The sequence below is a fragment of the Ambystoma mexicanum genome, chromosome 6q (assembly GCF_040938575.1).
Source record: "Ambystoma mexicanum isolate Mex_15411 chromosome 6q, UKY_AmexF1_1, whole genome shotgun sequence".
NCBI lineage: Eukaryota > Metazoa > Chordata > Amphibia > Caudata > Ambystomatidae > Ambystoma > Ambystoma mexicanum.
The window spans coordinates 267,686,666-267,703,071 of record NC_090937.1 but is presented as its reverse complement, the minus strand read 5'-3'; the positions used below and the strand labels follow the sequence as shown (position 1 = coordinate 267,703,071).

The 16,406-nt window shown below is 45.4% G+C and overlaps 1 protein-coding gene across 3 annotated transcripts in view; it reads left to right on the top strand.

Annotated features, from left to right (window-relative positions):
- The window catches only part of EGF (epidermal growth factor), a 775,649-nt gene that overhangs the window by 750,225 nt on the left and 9,018 nt on the right, over nucleotides 1–16,406 (top strand). For all 3 annotated transcript variants that reach the window (XM_069630734.1, XM_069630733.1, XM_069630732.1), the window contains one exon: nucleotides 15,265–15,364. In XM_069630734.1, coding sequence (XP_069486835.1) covers nucleotides 15,265–15,364 — 100 coding nt within the window. The remainder of the gene's footprint in view (nucleotides 1–15,264; nucleotides 15,365–16,406) is intronic.

Sequence of the window (16,406 nt, the reverse complement as noted above, 5' to 3'; positions counted from 1 at the left end):
TCTCTGAATTCCTGGACTCCTTTCAGCCTGTGGGACCCAGGCCAATTAAAACCCACAGTTAAAATCATGTTGCTTTCAGCAAATGACTCTAGCATAGCGGCCACACCCCAGAGAAATCTGTCTTGGCCAACATTGGGTGCATATCCCGTGGCAATTGTGAATCGGTGTTGCTCAATCATTACTCGAAGAAATAGATAACGGCCTGCCGGATCAACTTGGGAATGGATTACCTATACATTCATAGTATTTCTAAAAGCAATACGCACCCCAACTGTCTTATCAAGTGAATTGGCCAGGTAGATACACGAATATTGTTGAAGCTGTACTATGGATTTCTCTTTTTTTCTTGAAAAAGTAGAATATCCACCTTTTCCCTTTTTATATATTCTTCAAGCTTCTTTCTTTTAATGGGGGTATTTATCCGCCTAACATTGTAGGTTAAAAGCTTGTATGGGGCCAATGATAGTTACAAACTCGCATGATAACACCTTATTTCCAAAATCTCTCTCCTCTATCCCATATCTGTTGCCTTCACCCCTAGCTCCCTTAAGCCACGCCACACTCATCCTGCTCCACCTTGGTCCCCCCAACTACCAACAGCCCACACCCACAGCAACCCCACCCATCCCAAACGATAACACCCCACCCAGGCTTGGACCAAAGATCCTATGATGACCGTGGGAACTAATCCAATGGCAGGGATTCAACAAACCAACCTGAGAACTGAACTGTGGGAGATGTTCTAATGCCTCCATCTGGATTCCAATAGACCTATGACCTCCTTCATATCTTCCTGGGCCTCATGATTGGAAATGTAGACTTGTACACCCGATGTGCAAGCCCCCACACCTCCACTTGATTACAAGGGAATACCCCTGACCACATTGGCAGCATTTATCCCATCCATTTCATGATAGTTCACACATGCTATCCCAGTATCTACTAGGGCATATTGACTGTTTAACTACCATTTTTAATACAAGCCTCACAGGCTCCCATGACCAACCCCTCCGCCTCAAACTTTCTGTGACACTCGACCATTCCCATACACACCTGTCTTTTGGAGGAGGATGCTGGGGGGGGTCCAGAGTTCTCTCCACCTTCCTCAAGCTGCAATATAGTTCATCCCTCTTCACAGGTTGTCTCCCATTCAGAGTGAAAAGCATCCCAAATGGAAAAGTCAATTTATACTGTATCGTTCTTTGATTGAGTACTTGAACCACTGGCCCCATTGCTGTTCGCTGATGCAGTGCTGACATAACAAAAGCCTGAAAAAACTTCAGTTCCATTGATAGTAATGTTCCCTTGCGCCTTAGCCGCACTCAATATGTTTTCTTTCTGAACATACTAAGACAGAGCCAGTAAGACATCCCTAGGCCGTGCCCCTGACTCTCAACCTCTTGGGACCCACCCGTTGAATTCTGTCTATGCCAATATCCTTAGGCGACATATCTATAAGTAAGTCCCCAAAATAGTGCTGGACTGTGTCTCTCAAATCGTGATATGGTACACTTTCTTGTAGTCCTTTAATACGAATATTAGATCTCCTAGATCTGTTTTACAAGTCTTCAACCTTAATCTCTAGGGTCTAAATAATTCTCGTGTTATGCTGAAGCTGTTCTGCTTCACATCTTCAGTCATTTCTGAGAGGGCACGGTCATTTGTGTCGACACGTTCACCTAAGTTCGTAATCTCCTCCCTTACCTCTTTCAATGAATGTTTCAGCTCATATTTTATTGAGGTGAGTTGAACTTGAAATGTTACTGTTATTTTGTCCTGGAGGTCCTGAAGGCATTGGACAAGATCTTCTTTGCTGAGCGCCATTCGTACCTCTTGTGCAGCCGGCGAGTCCTCTGCCTGTCGATCCCCAAAGTGTGGACTGATGCCTACCAAGGTATTCTGCTTCCAACAGCATTCGATGTGGCCTTCAGGGGATGTGGGGGTTCAGATTTGGAGCAGTCAGGGGTGTCTTTATCCTTAGCCTAGGGCATCTGGGAAGTTTTGATATGATATGTCATTTGTAACGCACCTATACACAAGTGTTTCAAGGCGCGACGAGGCAAGGAGGGGGGAACAAGGGGAAGACAGACAACAATCCTACTAGGCCAGGTGTCATTTAGATCGCGCAAGTGCAGGGGTAGGGGAAAGGAAGGGGAGGGGGGGAAGTGCAGTACAGGGTAAGTAGAATTAAAAATAAATAAATAGGGCCAGCTGGTGGCAAGTGCAAGGTAAGTGCAGACAAGTGCTGGGAAGGGGGGGGCTGTAGGGATACAGAGACAGTCCCGCAGTGAAGGGGTTGCCAGGGAGGCAGTGCAAGTGGAGAGTGGCTGGGCCAAGGACCGAGTTCGGTGAGAGTGGCCCAGGTGCAGGTTCAGTGCAGTTTCAGTGAAGAATTTAGCAGGGGAGAGGGAGAGAGAAAGCAGAAGCAAAGAGGAAGGTTTTCAGGTGCTTCCGGAACCGGAGATGGTTCTCCTGTCGCAGAGAGAGATCTACCCCCAGCTCGTTACTTCGAGAAGCGGCTGACCCTGAGGGAGTTGGAGACAGATGAGCGAAGGGCTTGGGAAGGAAGATATTTAGGAAGAGAGAGTTGAAGGTATTTAGGCCCCAGGCCCCAGAAGGCCTTGTGGACAATGCAGAGGGTTTTGAACTTAATCCTCGCAGCCACTGGGAGCCAGTGTAGAGATTTCAGTCCTGGAGAGATACGGTCCCTGGGCTTGAGGCCAAGGACAAGTCTCGTAGTCCTGTTCTGGATGAGTTGTAGAGGGCGGAGAGTGGAGGCAGGCAGATTAAGATAGAGGCTGTTACAGTAGTCCAGCTTCGAGAGAACCAGGGCTGGGGAGACAGTGAGCTTCTGGGGGAAGGGGAGGAAGGCAAGAATACCTCTGAGGAGGTGCAACTGGTAGTGTGACTTCTTAGAGACGTCAGATATATGAGGAGAGAAGGAGAGTGTGGAGTCGAAGATGACCCCAAGGTTTTTTGCCTTTCAGGTAGGAGCAGGAAGCGGGCCAAGAGAGGCTGGCCAGAGAGCTGAAGGGAAGGAGGGAGTGGGTGTGCCGATGAGTAGAATCTCAGTCTTACTGGCATTAAGGCAGAGGTCATTTATCTTTCACTGCACCACTAACCCCCTGGATTCTACAAAGTGCTGGTGCCGGTACACAAAACCAAATAGCCGCAGTTTTCTTCAGGGCACCACCTCCCAGCCCTCCACAAGGCAATAGATGTACTCACTTTCAGGTGAATTGCCATCCAGATCTCACAGGCTATGGGCTCTTAGACTTTCCGCCTCCAGCAACCCCACTATTCGGCTGGGATTACACATACACTGGCTGCTGGTTCCATGGACATAAGCACTCCAGTGCTTACCAATGTCGCAGGGGGCTGAAAGCGGTGAACAGTTCCTTTAGACCTCAGTACACTCCCTGTACAGTGACCTCACCAACTCCCCTTGTGCCAGTTGCAGAGGCTGTTGGATATTCAAAAACACAGCTAGAACCACCGTTGTGCAGGCAAGTTCTTCATAAGCCGTCCAGTTCCAGCTATGTGGAAGTGTGATTATTCATCCAGCACATAAAAGGGGCGGGGGAGCGCTGATGCAAATTCAGAGCCGCAGGCACTACCGCGAGTCAATCCGGATATGCTGATTCCCCTCTATCTCGCACCTTCCCTTGTCAGCGGGTTGTAGCAGTTCAACCAGTGCCTCTGAGCCTCTACCATTTCTCACCAGACTCTTTTTGCTTATGTGCAGGCGGCTCACCAGCTTACTGGAACAATGCCAGTAGATGATAGACACCAGTACTCACTTCAGCAGACCGGTGCGGACCATGGAGTAACTAGAGCACCCTCTCTGCAAAACCCCAGCCGGATCATATGATGCTGGTGCTCGGCTGCTCTCCACCTCAGTCCCTGCCCGTTGCAGTGCCTAAGACCATGCTCCAGCACTCGCCACTGAATATTCCTGCTCCGCTACCATTCCGCTCCTGGAATCAAGCGGAGTTAATATGAAATGATATCACAGGGTGCATTAAACTTGCGGCTCTAGGACAGAGCTCTGTTCTTACGTCCTCACTCTCCTGGGGGCATCATCTTGGAATCCAAGAGTATAATTTTAAAGTGAAACATATTGCAATCCTGTAGCAGATTGTTTGCCCACGTCACCAAGTAGAGGAATCGTAATGGAAGATGATGCAAGTGAGAAATGGCTTGCACAACTCGAGGTGACAGTATCTGAGATAATAGATTGGTCAATGGGTTGGCGGATATTGAGGCAGACCTAAAGATAGCAAGTGCTATGGGTTACAAAAAGCCAGGGTGGAAATCAGAGGAGGCGAACAAACGAATCACTGTATTATAAGGTGAGGGAGGAATAAAGCAGTTCAGAATTGGGAGTGGCGAGAGGAGAAAGATTGATACCTCTGGCTGTATTGAGAAAAACCCTAATAAGGTTTGCACATAATGGCCACATGGGAAAGGATTTGACTATACATAGACTAAGAGCAAAATTCGGTAGCCAGGGATGGATAAAATTGTGGAGGAGGAAATGGGAGCTTCAGTCACACGTGGAATGAGTGACAAATAGTTGAAAATACAAAAACAGGAAGTGGGTAAGGTTGAAATACCGAATTGTGTATGGGAGCAGGTAGCAATAGACTTTATGGGCCCTATGAGGATGTTAGGCCAAGAGAACAGGTTTGCTATTGTGTAAGTGGACTACACGTCCAAGCTGGTTCAAGATGGAGTTTGTGGAAAACATAACAACCAGTACGGTAATAGAATTTATGGAAGAGTTATTTGGGAGGGAAGGATATTGCAAGGTTACAGTGTCAGATAGTGGGGAGCATGGTATTGGAAACCACGGGACTGCATTTTACAATCTGAGAGTGAATGGATTGGTAGAACATATAAATGGAATAATTAAAGATGCCATACAATTGGCGTATATAGATGTTATGGATTGGTGGGTGAAAGTTTGTGAAATGATGGCAGCATACAGGGATACAACCCATATTACTATGGGTATGGCATCATTTGAAAAAATAATAATAATTTGATCAAGGGTATACCCGCATTGGATGGCTGGAAGAGGGTCGATGGGAAAAAGAGACAAAACAGACCTTAGTGGTGAGAAGTTTGGTGTCTGGGAGGGATGGAAGTTGTTGGGTGTCTTGACCCACGTTTGAACTATTATGCTACAACATTTGGTGCTGTGGGCTTAGAAAATCCAAGATGGCGAAAAGCCCACATTTGCGCCAGAATCCAGGAAAACCACGCAGTTTTACGCACACCAAAATGGTCGCCTAACCTGCCACCCACCAGTGCGAGCGTGATGTGCCAGAAGCGCCATGAGTGAAACATGGTGCCAAAGGAAAAACAGCAGTGCCTGTTAGCTCAAAAAAGCGCCTTGAAATCACCTTTGTTTCTCTGAAATGCAAGCTAAAAATGCCAATTTGAAACATTGCAAGATTTTCAAAAATCTCACTGAACACTAGCAGACATTTGGCAGAATGTAGTCTTGTGTGCATACAAAATCTGGAAAGATGAAGAGCGTAAAATAATGTTCATAACACAACTGGCTGAGCGGTGGATGTCAGCAGCTTAAGTGAAATTGGACTTAAAACCACTAAAATCGAAATGTTTAACATAAATGAGTCACCTACTTTTTGAGTGTCACATAGGTTGCAACTGTTTACATGTCATAGTTTTGAACTTAGAATAAGCGTTCTAGCTGCATGTATAAAAATTGTAAGTTTTATTTGAATGAAGAAAAACTGGGAACAAAAGTGACATTTAGCAGAAGCCTGGCTTAAAGAGATTGAATTCTGCCTCACAACTACCCCCGACAGGAGTGGAAACTTGCCCAGCAACTGCATTCCCAGGCCTGGCCTCCCTTCTGCTGCACCACCAAAAGGAGAACAAACCTCTCTGATTGAATTAGGGGTGGGGTGCCTGGGGCTGCAGGAAACAGAACAATGAGCTTTCCTTGGCTCGGGCAAATGTTAAATTAGGGGGGGTCGTCCTCTTGGAAGAAACTGGGAGGAGCAGTGCTTCTGGGAGCCACCTGAGCTGGAGGCGGGGACAGACAGAAATCCCCCCATGTGCTTTGAAACCTAAACCACATCCATCTGGGCCAGAGCATAATTTTAAAAAGATGGATAATTCATAGTACGAAATTGTCAAAATTATATAATAATATCATTTATTCTTGTGATTTTTCTGTGCACATTTTAAGAGGTGTTAGGACTTGGTGGTATGTTCTGGGGGGTAGTAGCGGAAAATAAAGTCTTACTCCAAATGGCTGTATGTTAAAAATCTGACACTTTATCATCTGATGCCCATACTCCTTGCGCATGTGTGTGTAAATTCTGGAAAGGTTTAGAGGTTGTGTTCTTGATTAAAAGGGGAGAATCCTGTCAGAAGTGGACTGTCACATCCCGGTTAACATCCCGGTTAAATTGGAGACTACCATGGCGTTTGTCCGAGCGCTACCCGACATGTAGAACCCTTTGAGACTACAATTCCCACAACTCCCGCTACTTGTAGTCACATGACACGTGCACTACGTTGTTGTGTTTCCCTCATTGTGGACCGTATTTAAATGCCGGCTATTCGGAGATCGGGTGCTCCTAAACTGTTGTTAGTTACGAGCTACTGTTCCCGGACTCCTGTTTAATCCTTGACTACCCAGCGCTCGAATCAAGTTGTTGTCTCTGCCTTGTCCTTGTCTGCCTCCCGACGTCTGCCTCCCTCGATTGTCCCCCTTGGATTATATGAACCCGGCTTACTCATTATTGACCTCCCTTTTCGGAATCCTTAAGTCTTGGTGACCTGATAACCCGAACATTTCCGTAAGCGAACTAGCGTGAAGTGAACGCTCGCTTCCCTGGTCATTTCATTTCTTTTCCTTGTCCGCTCCTGTTACTTTGAACATCTTTTGGAACACTTTGCTGCTTAAACTCTGGATTGCTTTGAACACTTTTTGGGACGCTCTGCTGCTTAAACTCTGGATTGCTTTGAACACTTTTTGGGATGCTCTGCTGCTTAAACTCCGGATTGCTTTGAACACCTTTTGGACGCTTTGCTGCTTTCACTGTGGTGTTCCTAGGATACTGGCACACCTTCCCTTCACCATACATCCTCCTTGTCTCTGCATTTCGATACTAGTAGGTTACTGGTATATTGTTTCTACGGAGCAGGTAAGAGTGGGTAATTGTGGGCGGTGTTGGCTGTTTGTTTTCCGGCACTACTTGGCTGCATTTCCTGAACAATTGTTTTGTACTTTGTCCCTCTAGCTCTGACGATTCTGCTCCTGCCTTTTCACTCAAGCCCCCGGCCTGCCAGGTGTATGGATCCCTGTAGGCTGAGCTCTTGGGAGGGAAGTCTTTGGCACATCACCATAAAGATTTCATATTCCTTGAGTGAAGGTAACTTCCCCAAAAGAGTGGGGACGCATTATCTGCAACGACCAGAAAACTATCCCTGAGTTGTGACAGATTTAGGAGCCTTACAAAAACGCCTATTGGTTATGAAGTCTGCATCAGATCCGATGGCAGCTCTCATGCAGGCTTTTTCTGCCTTACGTACCGATATGGCATCCGCACATGTGACCTTACATCAACGCATGGATGTATTACAGAGCTTCGTGCAGCCATTACCCCATGATGAGGAATTTGGTGATGCCGCTGCGGCGGCACCTCCTCCTGTACCTCTTCCGGCTCCAGCTCCAGTTGTCCTTCCTGGGCCCTTTCCTTTGGCCCCACCCGAACGCTTTTTGGGGGATCCCAAGGCGTATCGGACTTTTGTGAACCAATGTCGCCTTCACTTTCTTTGTCGTCCCTGGGCGTTTCCAGACGCTACCACTAAGGCGGCCTTCGTTCTCTCCCATTTAGGTGCCACTGCTGCAGCATGGGCTAATCCTTTGCTGGAAGCTAATGATCCGGCTCTATATGACTTTGATAGGTTAATCCAAGCCATGAATAGCGTTTTTGATATGCGTTACAAAGCACAAACTTCGGATTTGGAGTTCTTGGCTATTAGTCAAGGCAAGACAGATCTTTTGACTTACCTGGCTCGTTTCAACCAATTAGCGGCTGAGACCACGTGGCCAGAACAGAAGAAAGCAGCTGTTTTCTATAAAGGTTTGTCGGATGACCTAAAAGACGCCCTATCAGTGGTACCCGCCCTTCCGCCTGGTTTTCCCGAATTGCTCGACCTAGTCCTGCAAGTCGATGCTCGGCTTCGGCAAAGGCGTGGCGAACGTCGGTACCCCGATATTCGCGCCTCTTCCCGACCAGATGGAACTACTTCTGTTTCCCACGGCGAGGCCGAACCCATGCAAATAGGGCCATCAGGGGTCCGTTATCAAAAACTGAACGAGAAAGACGGGCGGTGAATAACCTGTGTTTCTATTGTGGCCAGTCAGGTCATTATATTCGTTTGTGTCCTAAAAGACCTGCCAAGTTGGCCTGATAACCCGAACATTTCCGTAAGGGAACTAGCGTGAGGTGAACGCTCACTTCCCTGGTCATTTCATTTCTTTTCCTTGTCCGCTCCTGTTACTGTGAACATCTTTTGGAACACTTTGCTGCTTAAACTCTGGATTGCTTTGAACACTTTTTGGGACGCTCTGCTGCTTAAACTCAGGATTGCTTTGAACACTTTTTGGGACGCTCTGCTGCTTAAACTCTGGATTGCTTTGAACACTTTTTGGGACGCTCTGCTGCTTAAACTCCGGATTGCTTTGAACACCTTTTGGACGCTTTGCTGCTTTCACCGTTGTGTTCCTAGGATACTGGCACACCTTCCCTTCACCATACATCCTCCTTGTCTCTGCATTTCGATACTAGTAGGTTACTGGTATATTGTTTCTACGGAGCAGGTAAGATTCGGTAATTGTGGGCGGTGTTGGCTGTTTGTTTTCCGGCACTACTTGGCTGCATTTCCTGAACAATTGTTTTGTTCTTTGTCCCTCTAGCTCTGACGACTCTGCTCCTGCCTTCTCACTCAAGCCCCCGGCCTGCCAGGTGTATTGATCCCTGTAGGCTGAGCTCTTGGGAGGGAAGTCTTTGGCACATCACCATAAAGATTTCATATTCCTTGAGTGAAGGTAACTTCCCCAAAAGAGTGGGGATGTATTATCTGCAACGACCAGAAAACTATCCCTGAGTTGTGACATGGACACAACATCTTACAAAGACAGAGATCGGATGATTTGGTGCTACAGAAAATATGTTAACTGGACATATAATATTAGAAAAATTGTACATAGATAAATATGTATTTGGATCAAAAATAGATTTGTGTGCAAATTGACAAGGGGAGGATCCTCTGACCCATAAACATACCTCATCACGATGACACTCCATTTCCTTCCCCTAATCAAGGGAGAGAGGAGAGCTTGGCCAATGATAAGTTGTGAGGGGCAGGCTTAGTTATGCCCACGCACACACCCATTTTCTAAAGACATAAAAGGAGCCACTCAGACCCAGGTAGGGACATTCACTTTCCACTTCAAACTGATTTCTTGCGAAGCATTTTGTCGGACCAGACAATATCCAGAAGACACCAGAACCAGAACTTAGAAAACCAGACTCCAGATTTTAGAACTTGCAGCGGAGAGGCCTAGTCCAAAAGCTGAATCCTTCTCAGCTGGCCTCAGAATCCAGCAACCTTACCAAACTATTCAACAGCCGGCTGTGCTGTTTGATTCTGGCTAGAACCCTGTGCCAGAACACAGAAAGCACTGCTGTATCCAGAGAGAACCAGAGACCAGACGGCTGTGCAGTGCCAAGAACCTTTGCCAGAACCAGAGATCCAGACCAGCAGAGCAGAGCTGACCCAGATCGCTGTGAGCAGAACCGGTACCAGAGACCGTCCGTGGCGAGAGAACCGCAGCTAAACCTGTTGATCAGATCGGTGATGGAGGCCCATTCCTTCCAAGACTAGGAGTGAGTATCCTGAAAACTGTGCCAGAACCAATCTCTTAGTCTAAAATAATCTGATTCAAACCATTTTAACCTGTCCAGAACTGCATCATAGAATCGTGTGTCCATTCTCCGATTTTAAACCTGTAAAAGTGTCATTTTGTCATTCTGAATCATTATTTCATTTCTGAAAATCTACCTCCACAAAATTGTCCGTATCTTTAGAACCGCATGTGCTAGGAACGAGATTTAACTTTCATTTTAAAGCTAAGATCCTCAGCTTTCCAACAAGCCCTAAACTTTCTGCTCCTGATTGTTTGTCTGTAATCGCGCTCGACGCACTCGGAAAACGTGCCGCGAATTGCAAATAGCTCATTTCACCCCCTGTCAAAAATCGCGGTCTTTTGCTTTGCATTGCTGAAATCCGTTTCAACCTAATAATCCCTCATGAATCACTGATAGTTTTGACCTGAACTAATTCAAAGTAGCTGCCACCTACCCTGAATCGCCTATGGGGAATTAAAATCATTTTTAGCATAGTTTCACTTCTTTGCAAATCACATTTAAGTATTTTGCCTGTGTTTTACAATCATCCCTGTGTTCTAAGCTTGCTAGGGGGGAACTGAAATTCGCATATTGTATTGTGATTGTATCCTGAAAACTGTGTGCTTTCTTCCATCTCTTTATATTGCATAGGGGGGAGTGAATTGCCACAAAGGGGAAAAGTGATTACATTATCTCTTGTTGAAACCATATCAGTTTATTTCTGTACTGCATTCCTTTCCACCATTACTCTTCCTTGAAACCATAACGCATTCTCAGCTATTTTATCCTTTCGGTACCAACTCCTAACTGATCAAAAAAAGTGTGCTAGGATCCATTGTTGATCAACATTATCTTCATAAGTGTGTTATCAAATATTAATTAATTTATTATAAAAATATGATATATATCTATATTGTTTAATTTTCAAATAAATCTTTTAATTTGCAAAACAAACCTACTTCTTGGCTCAGTGAGGTCAGGGGGATTCAAAGAGAGGGGCGTTATAAAAGGGTTTATCATCCAGATTATAACTTGTCATAAAAATATATAAATAAGGGCTTCCCTTGGGCATCCCAGACCAGGCATTGACTTAGTTGGAGTGCTGAATTGAAGTCCCTTAACAAAGTATATGGGAAAATCAGTGAGAGTGGTAGGAGTGGTGGATATTGTGGGAGTGAGTACCAAAATGCTGTCTGCAACATTATGATCCCATTGGTATGAACGAAGTGGGGAGGAGACACATCATGACCATTGATGGAACGAAATGGAGTAAAGATTGGGTGGAAATTATGAGTAATGAGGAAGTTGCCAAACATGCCACTGACGTAGTGAGGAACAATGTGGATGGGTATGTGGATGACTAATGGTGCAAAAATGTTGGTGTGGTAACTGGGCGGCTAGAACAAACACGAGGAGCGGGAGGAGGTGAGCATAGTTTGATAAATGGACATGTTGGAGAATGTATACAGGCAGGAGGGTAACTCAGAGGAGAGTGTGCCAGAAACAAAAAGGCTGTTCAGGAAAGTGTGACGTGCCGGGCATAGGTAAATGATAATAATGTTTGGAATGTACAGCAGAAAACTTGTTTTCATATATCTTGTTGTTCGGATCTTACTAATGTAGTACCATGTGTGATAGCAAGTGTATGCATGTACATGGAGAAGCATACAATGTATCTTAACCCTCCGCGGGTGACATTCAATTCTTTGTGGAATGTCATCACGTGCACTAACGACAGTTGGAAGTTGGTGGCCAGACGTGTTCATCACAGCTGGGGTCACTTATCTGAAAATAAACTTTCCTTAAATATATAGAGTACCTTCCTATTATTACAACTCTCTCTCCCATATATACCTTGTACTCCATGTGCAACACACATCTCTGACTTGGAAGATGAGTGTAGGAAGTAGTTTGGATAATCCAGCCATTGTTATGGGAGGCAAGACCATTATGTTCTGAGAAAGGGCTCCTTGAAAATTGAGTGCCACCGTTTACCCACGTCACCTTCCTTAGTATGTTGTTTGACAGGCTGAGAGCTGCCTCATAACTCACTCTAACTTGCTCAGGTCTTGTGTGCAGGGTCAGCTGGATCTTTTACACATGAGGGCTGTGTCAGCGGGAGCAAGAACTGGGGTTGTCAGGTTACTGGGGCAGTGGCCAGCATCCTTGGTCTCCTATAGGTCTACCTCAGTGTCATCCACAAGTCTCAAACTCCTCTCATACAGTGCACACAACCAAAGCTCAGTTGTCCTCTCTTCTTGTCCTAGTGATCTTCTGATGAATGTATACTGAGGCAAGCACATGCAGTGTTCTCCTCTTCCCTATGGGTCTCCTTATGTAGGACTTTGCTCCCCCTTAGCAATTCTCTTATACAGAACATTTCAATATGGGTCTTTGTCAGGCTGCTGTAATTATAATCTCTAGCCAAAGGTTCTTCTTTCTGGCAAGAGCCCACTGCAAGGTCCATTCAGATTCTCAAGGTCAAAGCTTTTCTTCAGGTCAGGTCACTTTGCAGACACCAGTATCATCTTCTCCACAGTAGTACATGGCACTTGCCAGATTTGAGGTCAAGACACCAAGAACCCCTTTGGCTCTATTCTATCCTTAATGTCGTAGCTCGCTCACAGAGTGGCCTATTTTGCTTATCCACATGCTGTGTAATAGCTCCTTTACAGTTTAGGCTCTTTGGCTCGGGACTAGCCCATGCTTGCCATCTGATTATCCTGCTTCTCTCACTGCTGCAGCACCAACTCTCTGGATTGCCGTCTGAAATCCAATCCAACGTGGTGGGTTCAGAATCTCTGTATATGTTGGCTCGCGCACTTACATTTCCAATGGGAGTATGAATTGGTGGGATTGTTTCACCATTAGTCTGAAGTTGTGTAAGTGGTACATCATGGTGGTCCCACCTCATCGTCAGGTGGAGGTCTCGTTTCTCCAATTGTTTTCAGGTGTTTGTTTTTACCAAATACTTCTATTCAACTCATGCTCCACCCATTGCAGCTAAATGGTTCAAACATTTATCTACCATCTTGAGGTTAGGTAAGTATCATGGTGGTGGATGAGTGGTCTTGGGCTCTGACTCCAAAGGTCTCACTGCCTGCATTTGTCAAGTAAAACGACTTTGCACAATGTGCTTGTGCTCTGCCTGCTTTCCTCTCTTCCACAGCATTTGTTTATCCACACGCTTTGGTGCGCATTCACCCTGTGGAGATTGCGCAGCTGAGGTTCTCTCTAGGAAGAGTCTCACTCCACAAGAGAACATGCCAGTCACGCCAGAGTCAAACAGCTGATTCTTAGTGTGCACATCATTCCTTATTACACCCTTCTACTGAGGCACATTTTCCTGCGGCTACTCCCTCCACCAGTACTCTCCTCTTAGTGTGGTTGCATGAGATATTTTTCCATAATGTCTATTTCCCGGTCTACACCAGAGACATTTCCCTGGTGGTGAGTGTGAGGTGTACAATGGTGAGCCCGCGGAAAGACTGGAGAAGCTCTGGTGTTCCTTCTAGTACCATTGGCATGGGCAGAATCAAACAGCTGGTAGCTTCCCCTGACTCCCAGTGCTCCCCAATCTCCCTGAAATGCCCTCCTGGAGGTGACTCTGTTGCAGCGGTCAGCAAAGGCATAGACAGGGTAGGGCCTGAGCAGGCAAGGCCCACCCAAAATCTGTAAATGCCCACACAGCACGCTGCTGAGTGGCATTTACAGACGTTAATGTCACTGCGGTGGGCCCAAATACATTAGCTTCAGGCCCCACATGTTAGACAATCCTGGCTATGCCTCTGGCGGTCAGTGGGACACTTCTATTTCCCTATGCTAAAGGGGTGATGTCACACTCAAAAATGGCACCCCTTATTCCTGATCAAAATCTACGATGGAGTGCAATTATACAGAAGCACCGTTTAACGCCCATCTCTCACAGTGCGAGGCTGCAACTCTCTTAGCTAGAACGTACCAATATAGAGTACCAGCCAAGAAAACACACCGCATACTTTGAAATGAAATGCAAAGTATGTTTTTGAGGGGCGTGTGCAAACTTTAGATTGTGGTGGCTATTTTGTGTAATATGCCCAGATGTTTAAGTCTGGAGAGCAGGCTTTGAAGACACACTGTAGCCCGTTTCCCAAAAAGGGCTAATTGCGTGCAAGGGAATGCAAAGGTTAGTACTTAAGTGCTCTTGGGTGCCCTGCATGCAATGTCAAGCATTTACAAACAGAGCTTAAAAGTGAAGAATGAAAGCATGAGAAATCGCCTTTACTCATTTACCTCTCCATTTTGTTAAAAAAAAGTAAATGCTGCCTACAAATCATGCTTTGGAAACAACATTTACAAGAATTTCTACGGAATTCTCCTGGTTTCAGCAGGTGCAAAATAGGGGCGGCGTCCATTCGTTTTGCACTTGCAATAAAATCTCATGCATGCGTAAAAACAAATTGCACTGTCAAGACAGGGGAGGTAACCACTGTGGAAACATTCATTCAAATGAGTGCCCTTTCGCAGAATTTAAAGGGAAGGAAAATGTTCCAGTGGTAAAGCAAGGCATTAATACTTTAAGATGTGTTTTTACGCCTTCATTTATTACTCTGCCCTAAGTAATATGTCCCCATTCCGTATGCCATAAGTGCAAGACTAAAGCTCCCCATGCTTTATTATTCTGTTGTAATTAAAATATTTAGATTTTTGTGGCGGGGTCTTTGTCCTAAATACAGTCAGGCTCACCTGAAGGAAAAATGTGTGCGTGGTACTGCTACATAGGTACGGCTTCATTGCATAAATTATGAAACTCTCAAAAGGCACGCAAACACCTCCTCCCAATGGATTATTCATATTCCATATAGATAGAATCAGCCTCATCCGGGGTTGGGCGGAGCGGCAAAAATGCAGTGGTAACGCTCTTACTGCTCTGCCTAATGCTGAGTTTTTCGGCAGAAAGCTGGAGATTGTTTTCTGTGCTATTACCGCCAGCGCTAATACCGACGGCAGTAATAGGGCGAAAATCCCTAGAGAGTCCTATGGACCCTCAAAAAATGGGGAATTACTGCATTACCACTACTCGGGAACCAGCGCTACTAGCACCGGACCAAGTAGCAGTAATGCTAATAGCGTTGGTGGTAGCCCGGCGCAATTACCTCTGCGATACTGCCAAGGCTATGATGAGGCCCATTGTAAGCTCTGCCCATCACTACAGCAGATCCAGGAGCAGAGCTCTCTCTAAGCAGAATTATGTGTGCTAGAAAATGTGTGCAGTGCGTAGGTGATCTAGCACCCTGTGTTTCATGATGTCTCTCTTTTGCAGTTGTTTGTTGTGTTGGAATGCAGTGTCGACAACGATGACAGAGTTGTCGAGGTAATCAACCGTGACCCAGCCGATCTTTCTTCATGTCCAGCGAAGCACAGTGAGAACTTGTTTTACTCTTTCATATTCTGTGTTTGCAATGCGTGTTACTCCTCGAAACTTTATTCTGCGTGCATCTAAGATGTTCATTATTTCCATTGTTTCCACAAAACGCTCTAGTTTCATTTCTTTCTATTCACACTTCTGTTTCACGCCTGTCTCTTTTCTACTCAATGTTTTATTCTTTTTTTTCATATAGCATTTATATAGCATTTGCCAAATCTTCAATAGCCTATTATTTTGTTGTATTTTATTCTAATTGAGTATTTTCTAGTCCTCTGCTCTTTCTGTTTTAATTCCATCTATTAATAAACACGTCTACGCTTTTCAGTGATTTCTGCTCTTCGTGTTATATTCTCTTCTCACTGCTCTTATCTAGAGACCTCTACTCTTTTATCCTATTGGATTCTTTTTACTGTATTCTAGTTTTTATTTTTAACCGTAATACCCTTATAATATATATTTTACACTTTTGTAGTCTACCACAGGTTTACCTTTTCTACGTTGTCTTTGCGATTTGTGGTACCACCCTTTTCCTGTCTCCTAGGCACTTACCTGTACAAGGCAAACAGGTTGGTCGCATGCATGGAGATGCGATCTGCAATCTTTCATATCCCTCGTTCTAACTAGCCTTTGGGTGAATGTCACCCAGTTTCACAATTCCTACACCAACATCTCATTTTCTCCTGGGTCAAACAACAACAGACACTGAAAGAGTGTGCAAGGCCTTGTTTCTGGTTTCAGTGTACAATAAATAACAAAAACAAGTACACCTTCTGCTCCTTATGAGAGCCTTTGACCTTGGCTTCATGCTCATTCCTTCAAACGGGACCTTGGTCATTCTGTTACTGTACCGTAACCGTGAGGATCTATGCGGTCAGCGCCTGGGTTTCACTGCCCCCCACTGTCACCCTCTTGGTCCCTCCTGGCAATACATTCTTGAACAAATGCTCACAGTTTGCACCTTCTAGTCATAATCTGGCAGGGATCCCACTCACTGTTCTAAAAGGGACGGTGGCCCTGCTAGGATTCTGCCAAAAAGG